This window comes from Glycine soja, chromosome 11, assembly GCF_004193775.1.
Source record: "Glycine soja cultivar W05 chromosome 11, ASM419377v2, whole genome shotgun sequence".
NCBI classification, from domain to species: domain Eukaryota; kingdom Viridiplantae; phylum Streptophyta; class Magnoliopsida; order Fabales; family Fabaceae; genus Glycine; species Glycine soja.
Genome location: NC_041012.1, coordinates 20,796,312 through 20,806,505, shown reverse-complemented (window position 1 = coordinate 20,806,505; position 10,194 = coordinate 20,796,312). Strand labels below are relative to the sequence as shown.

General features: G+C 29.1%; 1 protein-coding gene and 1 pseudogene across 1 annotated transcript; one reads left to right on the top strand and one right to left on the bottom strand.

The window, feature by feature from the left end:
* Positions 1–1,280: 1,280 nt before the first annotated feature.
* LOC114375547 (wound-induced protein 1-like) lies at positions 1,281–1,954 on the top strand. Its single transcript, XM_028333350.1, has one exon. The coding sequence runs from the start codon at positions 1,331–1,333 to the stop codon at positions 1,820–1,822; it is 492 nt and encodes a 163-aa protein (XP_028189151.1). The 5' UTR covers positions 1,281–1,330; the 3' UTR covers positions 1,823–1,954.
* A 572-nt stretch (positions 1,955–2,526) lies between these two features.
* On the bottom strand, positions 2,527–4,122 carry LOC114373044 (annotated as a pseudogene).
* Between the last annotated feature and the right edge of the window lie 6,072 nt (positions 4,123–10,194).

The following is a 10,194-nucleotide window of genomic DNA, read 5'->3' as shown; positions in this document are numbered from 1 at the left end:
TAAAAAATTGAGTTTTATATCCAACAATAATTATTTTATTACACCATAACAAACATGAGAAAAAAAATTCCAACCTCATATTCTCGGAAATAAAAAATAATCTGTGAAACAAACCAAAAAAAGGAAAGACTAATATATATTAACTATTATCGTTAATTAGAAAACTAGTTATTGTTAATACTGTGATAAAATACATGTATATACCCAGATGTGAGACTGATACAAGGGGGCAGCCAAGGACTTTAGCCCCTCCCTCAAATTGCTTTTAATTATATATGTAATAATATATATAATAATTAATAATAAATATACTACTATAAATAACATATACTAGTTAGTATAATATATATATATATATATATATATATATATATATATATTAATATATGTTACCACTAATTATATATTAATCTTTTTGATAATAATTGTTACAAATTATAATTTATCTTAGAGATATATACACTAATAAATAGATCTAATAAAAATGATATTTTTATATGATTTTTATTTCATCCATTGTTATCTAAGTTAATTATGTTTTGTGTATTATTATAAGTCTCATTTATCTATTTATATATTTAATTATTAATATTATATTATAAACATATTTATATATATTTATATATAATTGTTATGAAATTTGATGAATTTTAATTAGTTATTATTATATATTTTTCTTTTTATTGTGAAATTATTATATTGAGTCCTATTTGATTGTCTTGTGAGATCATTTCAAAACTTTAAAAACAATTATACAAGTGATAAACAAATGTATTTCCTTCTTGTATCATTTGAAATAAAAACCAACTTTAATTTTAAGTGTGAAACTAATAAATAATTTTAAAAAATTATTATTTATTTGTTTGAAAATAGATATTTAAATAATTAAAAAAAATTCAGTTGTCTTTTAATGGTTTTCTAGATCCCTCAGGTATACACTTAATAAATTATAAAATTATTCTAGTTTGTTTAATAGTTATAACTCTTCATTTGATACTTGATTCAAACTTCAATGCAAATTCAAACACAGCCACCACAATCGTTGAAAGGTCAGGAAGTCACCTTCGCATTTGCATATATATACTTGAATTTGCAATTACTAATTAAACTAAAACAGTCGTCGGTGATCCGTGAAAGAATAAAACTTTACAGTACTTATATTATTCAGTATAGTCTTTGTAATATATTACATCAGCTGTGTTAATATATATATATATATATATATATATATATATATATATATATATATATATATATAAACTATTCACATATAGCAACAATATTGTCTATTAGTATAACCTGAATTCTGAGCTACAACCGTTCTTCCACCATGAAGACCATCCCCGGCAGCAAGGCCGAGCCGGAGAAACTCTCCGGCACGGCAGCGGATCACGAAAACCGCAACCGGGAGACGGTGAAAATGGTGTACAAGGCATTGCGTGACGGCGACACGGAGAAGCTGGCGAAGGTGGTGAGGGTGGAGTTGGAATGGTGGTACCATGGACCTCCTCACTGCCAGCACATGAAGAAAGTGTTGACCGGGGAGTCAACGGCGACGCAAAAGGCTTTCAAGTTTAGGCCTCGGAGGATCAGGGCCGTCGGTGACCGCGTGATGGTTGAAGGGTGGGAGGGGGCGGGGGAGTACTGGGTCCACGTGTGGAGGCTCAAGCACGGGATTATTGCCCAGCTTCGTGAGTATTTCAACACGTTGATCACGGTGGTGCTTCGGGTTTTGGAGGACGGTGATGAGGCTCGGTGTTGGCGGAGCACCGACCGGGTTCGGGTTCAAGGGTCGTTACCGGATATTGTGCTTTCCATTTGAATCATATTTTGATCAAATTAGTGATTTTTTTAATCATCTAACTAATCTTATATCTTAATTTCATTTAAATTAAGATGATAATTGTTATCAAAGTATTTTTTTAATATACTTAACAATGAAATTCTCATTTCTTATCTAATGGATTTTATTTATAATTTTGTAGATTTCAATAGTTTGAACCAATAATGTAAATAAATAGTATGTTAGAAAGAAAAAAAATATACATTTGATGGTGTGTTGCTACCATTATTTACGTATATGATAAAATCAGACAAGAACCTTGGATATGTGTTTTTAGTCAGTGATTTGTGGTGGGAGGTATTGGTCTGGAGCTGTAAATGTATGCCGAAAAGTTTATGCAGTTTGCAGCATATATATAAAAGTAACACTAGAAATCTAGAATTATATATGCAGTTTAAGGAGATTTAGCTTAATTAATTAAAAAAGATGTAAAAATTATTATAATTTTTTTGATATTATTTTCAATTCTTATAAATTAAAAAACATCCCAGACATGAACTCACGTCTCACAATCTCATCTCTCGCTTGATATTGTTATGTTTCTGCATGAATAGTAATATAATATATATATATATATATATATATATATATATATATATAATTCTAGATTTCTAGTGTTACTTTTATAATTTTAATAAAAGATACCTATTCCTGTATGTGTAAAGATGGATGGCGTATAAAAATGACAACATGAGTGTTGATGATCTAAAAAGCAGGCGATAGGATACAACATGATGATACGTTGTTGATATTTATAATATAAACACCCATTATTTCAACAACCCCAAACCATAGCATAACATACAATTACTAAATGCCACAAAACCCACACGATTGCACAAAAACAGGCACACTCACACTATAGACCCAATTAACTGCACATAAACTACGTGGCACCACTCACTATAAGTGGGATGGTGAACTTTTGAAAATTGAAAACCAATTAAACAAAGGTTTTCCAACTTCAATTATCACCACCATCTAATTCTAATATGTTAGATTGCCAGAACAAGTCCAGGCACTGATTCATCACAAAGCCTACTCTGCCAAATGCATTGACAATTGGAAGCATTTGTGATAAACGAGTCACGGAAACGGATGTGTTCACATACTCTTTGACCTGGGTTATGAGCCCATCAGAAGTTCTGATGGTCCATGCATGCACCCACCACACCAAATGGGCCTCATCAAACCCTTCAGCAATAACCAATGGCCCAAAGCCCACCACATGTTGCGGAACCAAAGCCTTTGAGGAGGGTGAGGAGCCCGTGAGCCAGGGGACCAAGTGGTGCCGATGGCATGATGGGCCGTGGAACCACCACTCCAAGTCTTGGGCCACAATCCCATGAAGCGTTTCGGGGTCTTTAGAGGTTAGGGCTTTGTATAATTCCGTGACCACTCTCGTGTTGTGTTCCACATATTCCTCTAAGCATTCTCGTGAGTTAGCCAGCTTCGGAACACAAGTAAATATTTACTAGTAGCAGGTTTAGAAACTCTTTGAAAATGAAAGAATCACGTCTTTTCTTTCAAATTAAGGAAGAAAGCTAAGTATTTATAGAATCAATGTTGGTGGGAATTGAATGGAAGTGCATGCAGGGTGGAGGTTCTTATATAGTAGTGGACTTGCGATATAATAAATTTAAAGGGTCAAGAATAGAGTCATCACATCAAACTTTGCCAATTCTGATTTTATGTCCGCAATATTCCACTATTAGAGTTCTTTATTATTTTGATTATTTAATTCCTTTGAGAACGCATAACATTATTGTTCATTCCCCTTCTGTCTTTTTATCGTTGGTTGTTTTATTTATTTAATAATAATACAACATACTTTAATCTTCACTGTCCATGTCAATCATTCAAATTAATAAATACTAGCCATTAATTTTCAACTTAATGTACTTTGTCGTCTTAACTTTCTACTTAGATTAGCGGCAAAAATCCTCAAATAGTGTTTTTTTATAAACTAATTCTCCAAATGGAATTTTTTTTAAACTTATTCCTGGCAGGTGTAGTTTTTCTACGTGAAGTCCATGCATGGTACCACCACCATTGGTGCTTCCGCGTAGGAGCTGCCACATGGCCTCGAAGACGCCAGTAGCACCAGCGCGTTGCTCTTCTGCTTACGTGGCAAGGGAGGCGTAAGGACCACTGGCGGGTTCTGCATGGAAGACCGAAGGCGCCAGTCAAACTAGCGTTTTACCTTTGCAGCAAGGATAGAGAGCACAGTGCTGCAACAGTCTGCTACTGCTGCAGGAAGCAAGAGCAGGAAACGCCATTGGAGCCTGCGGGTTGCGGACAGCAGGTGGAACGTGCCATCACGAGGAGCGCTTTGCTCCTTTATATGCAGTTCTCGTCCACTGCATTGCTACCCGTTGTCCTTAGCCTTCTTCAAGCTTGCTTCCTTGCTTCCTTTGCTTGCTTCCTTTGCTTGCTTCCTTGCTTCGTTTGCCTCTTTGGTTTGTGTTGCTTGTAACTTCTTGGTAAGTTTATTTGAATTGATAATAAATTTTATGTATGTTTAGGTTATAAATTTTAAGTGTTATGTGTTAAGTATGTTTAGGTTAGGTTTGTTTTATATGTTAATGTTATGTATGTTTAGGTGGTATTTATAAATTTTAAGTAGTAATTTGAAATATTAATATTATTTATATTATATGTATATGTTATAATTTTAGTTAGTATGTTCCTATTTGTATTATATGATACATTAGATTTAGTTTATTTGTTAATATTATTAGTTTGAGTTTTGTATTTTATATAGTAGATTAGATTTAGTTAAAAAAAAATTATATGGTAGATAAGGAATAGTTTTAGGTAATCTAAGTTATTAATTTTATATGATAAATTAGGAATAGTTTAAATTTTTATATGGTACATTAGGTTTAGTTAAAATTATTTATATAGTAGATTAAGAAAAGTTTGAGGTTTTGAAAAATATAATTTTAGATTAGGTTTAGTTTAAATTTTTGGTATGGTACATTACATTTAGTTTAAATATTTAATATGATAAATTAGAAATAGTTTAAATTTTTATATGATAGATTAGGTTTAATTAAAAAAAATTATATAGTAGATTAAAAATAATTTTAGATTCCGTAATTTATTAATCAAAATTATTAACTTTAAATAAATTTCACATCAACACACTTAAATAACACAAACAATTTTATAAAAATTTTAATCCAAACTAATAAAATGTAATCACAAAAAGTCCCTTTATTGGAACTTCACATTCAATTTCTCTTTTAAAAAAAATTAATTGACTTCAAATTAATTTCATAGGACACACTTAAAAAAAATGAACAATTTCAAGATACTAATTTTTACCACAAAATAAAATAATTCATGAACGAAGTTAGTAGTAAAAATAATTAATCTTAACAATAATAACTTCAAAATGAAAATAGGTAATTACAAAATTATTACAAATATATTAAATTAAATATGATACAAGAAACAACAAAACATCATCAAATAACACTTTCAACTTGAACGCTTATCAATTTTTAACACACAAAAAAATGAACCTAATCTAATTAAAAAAATACTACAACTTTATATTAAAATAAATTTCGTACTCAAAATACTTTCTTCAAATAAATATGATCTACAAATTTTTTTAAATGAAAGTTGAAACGTTCATTAATTATTAACACACTAATAAATCATTAACACCAACCTAATCTAATTAAAAAAATACTACAAAATTCATATTCAAAATATTTTATTTTCACTGATAAAATTTTCTTCAAATAAATATTATTACATAATTTTTCTTTTATTTTAGACATTTAAACACACACTAACAAGCTTATTAAATATAACACTAATTTAATTTTTATAAAAAATACTTCAAGATAAATCTTTATTCCAACCTAACAAAATAACTTACAAAAAATATGTGATACTACAGAAATTTCGAAAACCACCTAACAAAATAACTTACAAAAAAAATTGATATCACAGAAATTTTCAAACCCACGAAAGCAAAAACGAAAGCAACTGCTGCAAGCGAAAACAGGTGAAAAGAATGGTGAAGGAGGAGGTGTATTTAAACACCCTAAAACGCCAACCCCATTTGCGCCATATTCTACCCTAAAACACTAACCCCATTTGCGCTTCCAGACCAAAAGCTGCCTCACTGCTCCTGCCTGCCAAAGCTGCTCCTGGTCTGCCAAAGCTGTTGTCCTTGCTACAGTAACACGCCAGTTTGACTGGTGCCTTCACTCTCCCATGCAGAACGCGCCAGTGCTCCTTGTGCCTCCCTCGCCACGTAAGCAGAAGGGCAACGCGCTGGTGCTATTGGCGTCTCCGAGGCCACATGGCAGCTCCTACGCGGAAGTGCCAATGGTGGTGGCGCCATGCATGGGCTTCACGTAGAAAAACTGCACCTGCCCTGAATAAGTTTCAAAAGAACCTCATTTGGGGAATTAGTTTGTAAAAAAGCACCATTTGAGAATTTTTGCCTAAATTAACATTTTTATTATAATTTATAAGTTTTATTAATAATTAATTTTTGTAACGGTTGAATTGAAGTCTCATTTTTTAATCATGTTTATTGATATGCCTTAAATTGAAGACATTATTTAAAGAATTTATACTTAATTGCATTTAGATCAATGCGATGTTGGTTAAGATGATCTTGATCAGTATTCAATCTAACTTATTGAATTTTTTTTTGTATAGTAAAAGCTATATATTTTTTAAAGATTTTATATATTAACAAAATACTTTCATTTTTAGGATTTTTTTCTCATATTGATCAACTCAACTTTCCTTAAAAATGAAAATATTGTTAAAACTACTGAATTAATCTTTCAAGATTTTGTATTACGCTAATTTACTTTATTTTATTATAATTTTTTATAACTACTTAACTAGACATAGCTAACGCCAACAAAGAAAAGGGAATAGCCAAGAGAAAACTGCATGGGGTATAGAAGCACTAGAAACATCGGATAAAATAAATATTCCCTCACTTTAAGTGCTGTACGTGAGAAAATATTGCTAGTTATTATATATATATATATATATATATATATATATATATATATATATATATATATATATATATTATAATTCTCTATCTTGATGATACAGTAATTAAATTGAATAACTTTCAATCATTTTGCTCCATATCACTTTAGTACTATGGGAAAATATTAAAAAATAAGGTTGACATGCTATTTTATATGCTTTTTCGTGATTATATTTTCAACTGAATATTTTCACATGTTAATTTCATTAGAAATTTTGATAAAATCCGTAGTCATCTCATTTAATTAGAATAAATTAAAGAATATTAGTGCAAATAATTAATAAATAAAAACATACTAATATAATGTTATTTATAAACTTTACATATTAATAAATTACTGAGTGTTGACAATACACTTTCTTTTACAGTATTTCTAATAAACTTTTTTATTATTAATTAAGATATATTAAAAATAAAAAAGTTATAGATATAGACAATAGAGTCATTAATGGTATGTTTGGTTTAAGGAAAGGAGTGAAAGAAAAGAAAGGAAAGAGAAGTAAGAAAGAAAAGGAAATGAAATGGAAAAAATGATTTTGTAAGTAGTTTAGTAGCCAGTAATCAATAAATTTAAGTATATATATAAAATTACAGAAGTATTCTTAATAAATAAAAATACACAATGAGGATATTTTTGGTCATTTAATATATAAGACTAACTTTCATCCTTCAATTCTTTTCTTCTCCTTTTGGAACGAATACTTAACATGTTGGTCTCATTTTTTAATTGTTTCTATCTACTTATTAAGTAACCAAATAAAGAAAGGTGAATTTACTATCTTTCCCTTCTCCTTCGTTTCCCCCTTTTATTTCTAGTATACTAAACGCAATATGTAAATTAATGAGAAGTGATGAAGCTTACACATAATTTTATGATTTTTAATATTTTGTTACACAATAATAAAATATGTGTGGAAAAAAATATATTAATAGCATTTCCATAAACATTGGCAATGAATTAGATCGACTTGCATCTGGTGAATAATTATGTTTCTTTATATCCTAGTGTTGTCAAAATTAAATATGACGGACAAATAATTTATACTTTTAAACTTTACTACATTGTGTACATTTTTCTTTAAAAAACAATAAACTTGTCCGTGGATTGGTTAAGAATATATTTATTTAATTGGTGTCATTGTTCAATTCAAAGTTTTAACATGGTTATTTATTTAAACTTGAACCTGACATGGTTAACACTCAATAATACATAATACATAGGATAAGCTTAGGTTAATCTAATTTATTGACATAATATGTTAATCTTAAGAACCGAGTTAAAAGGGAAGAATAAAAACACAATATTTTACAATTAAAAATATCTAGCACAATTTGAAACACTCAAACCCACAACAAGAAAAATATCTAGCACAATTTGAAATATTATATTAACGATGTTATTTATAATTTTCATTTTGACATAATATTGGTAGTAGCACTTAAGTAAGAAAAAAAGATAAGTGAGTCGGTGAAGATTAACTTTTGACGACATCATCGCATTTAAATTTTAACGACATAGACTAATGTGAAAGTCACTAACTCGGTATCACATTAGATATCATATTATTTTGAAACAAATAAAATCAATTCGTTCCCTCAATTTGCATACCACAGATTCACCAGTGGATGTATTCAGTTTCCTGCAAAATATGGAAACGTGGGAACTGGAAAGATCCAATAAATGTTACGGCTTGGTACCTAGTCATCGTGTCATAGTGACAATGGCTCATTGATTTTTATGTTGTTTTTTTTATTATTGATTAATGTTAATTGTTAGTAATTCGTTATTTTTTGTTAAAACTCTGATTGAGCTGAGTGCGAACTTCACTTCTTCTATCTTTATCCTTGTTACCTCCATTTAATTTTTGCTTATAAGAAAAATATATTCACAAATATTCAAATTAACACTCGTAGAACTTTGAGTGAAAATTTAGCTTCTTCTATTGTTGTCCTTGTTAATTAGGACAGTGTGTTTTAAGAAAAGATTAATAAGAGTTAAGAATAAAAAATTTAAATTCAATCTTTTTTTAAAAAAAAAAAAAACTCAATCCTTAATAGAGTAAGATAGTGATGTATTTTTTTAAGGAGGTAAGATAGGGATGTTTGGTCGTGTTAAATGAGTCAATATGAGATATTAATCTCATTTATTCTAATGTCTTCTCACGTATTAAGAAATAAACAAATTAAACTATATAAAAATGAACATCTATTGTGATATTTAAACAAAGAAACTAAGTTACACAAAAACATATGTTGCATAAATATTATGTCAAATCACAAAACATTCTTATATTATTTTGAATAACAATGATGCGTTACTAGATACTGCATATTATATTTATAATATAAATAAGATTTAATATTGGATATGTTTGTTTAAATAAAAAAAATTTATAAAAAATCGATAGAAAAAATAGTTTAGATAAACACATAAAAACAAAAAAATATTCATTTTATAAAAAAAATATTTAAAAATAAATAAATTTGAACTAACGAATCCATTAAACCTTTTGTGTCACACTCATAAAACAAATTGGAGGAGAGAATAAAAATCATGACTTTAACATGCCTTATGGATTGGACTTATAAATGTTTGAGACCACTTAAAGACAAATTAGAATAATGAGGAACATATATATTTCTCATAGGTTGAACTATTAATACAGGAGCCAGATCGACAATGTCAAGTTAAAACGTTAAGAAACTTTTATATGAAACAAATATGCCTAAAGCCTAATTGAAGTCGCATACTGCATTTGGTGTGTAAGAGAAACCTTAACTAACATAATTATTTTATGGATAAAATATGGTTTTGCTCTCTTTAAAATTTTGAAGTTCGATTTTTTTTGTTCGTTTTTTATACCTCTAAAATGTACAACTTTTGATATATACTCGGGCGCAATCTAAACCTCTCTATAAAATGTTATTCAAACTATTTTAAGAATAAAAATGATGAATTCTAAAATTAGAAAGAGAGAAAATTAAAGACACAAAACCTGAACTTTAAATTTTTTTTAATTTAAAACAACCCTTTCTTTCTTTTTACTGAAAAAAAAGGTTGCTTTAAAAATACCCTTATTTTATTTTATTCATGCATTAATTATATTTTTTATTCTTTTTCATCCATTCACATCGATAGATATTCAAAAATTTTAACAGAACCTTCACGTGGCCCCTCAAAGGGACCTTTGGTGTTCATCAAGAGACACCCAAGCCTTGAAGTGGAGGGTCAAGGATCATGAACAGCAGTTAAGCCAGTGCTAAAATGAGACTAACGTGCTTTGTACTCTTTGAACAGCTGAAGGGAAAA

Coding starts and splice junctions, on each gene's coding strand:
- LOC114375547 (XM_028333350.1), top strand. CDS start 1,331: ATGAAGACCATCCCCGGCAGCAAGGCCGAGCCGGAGAAACTCTCCGGC.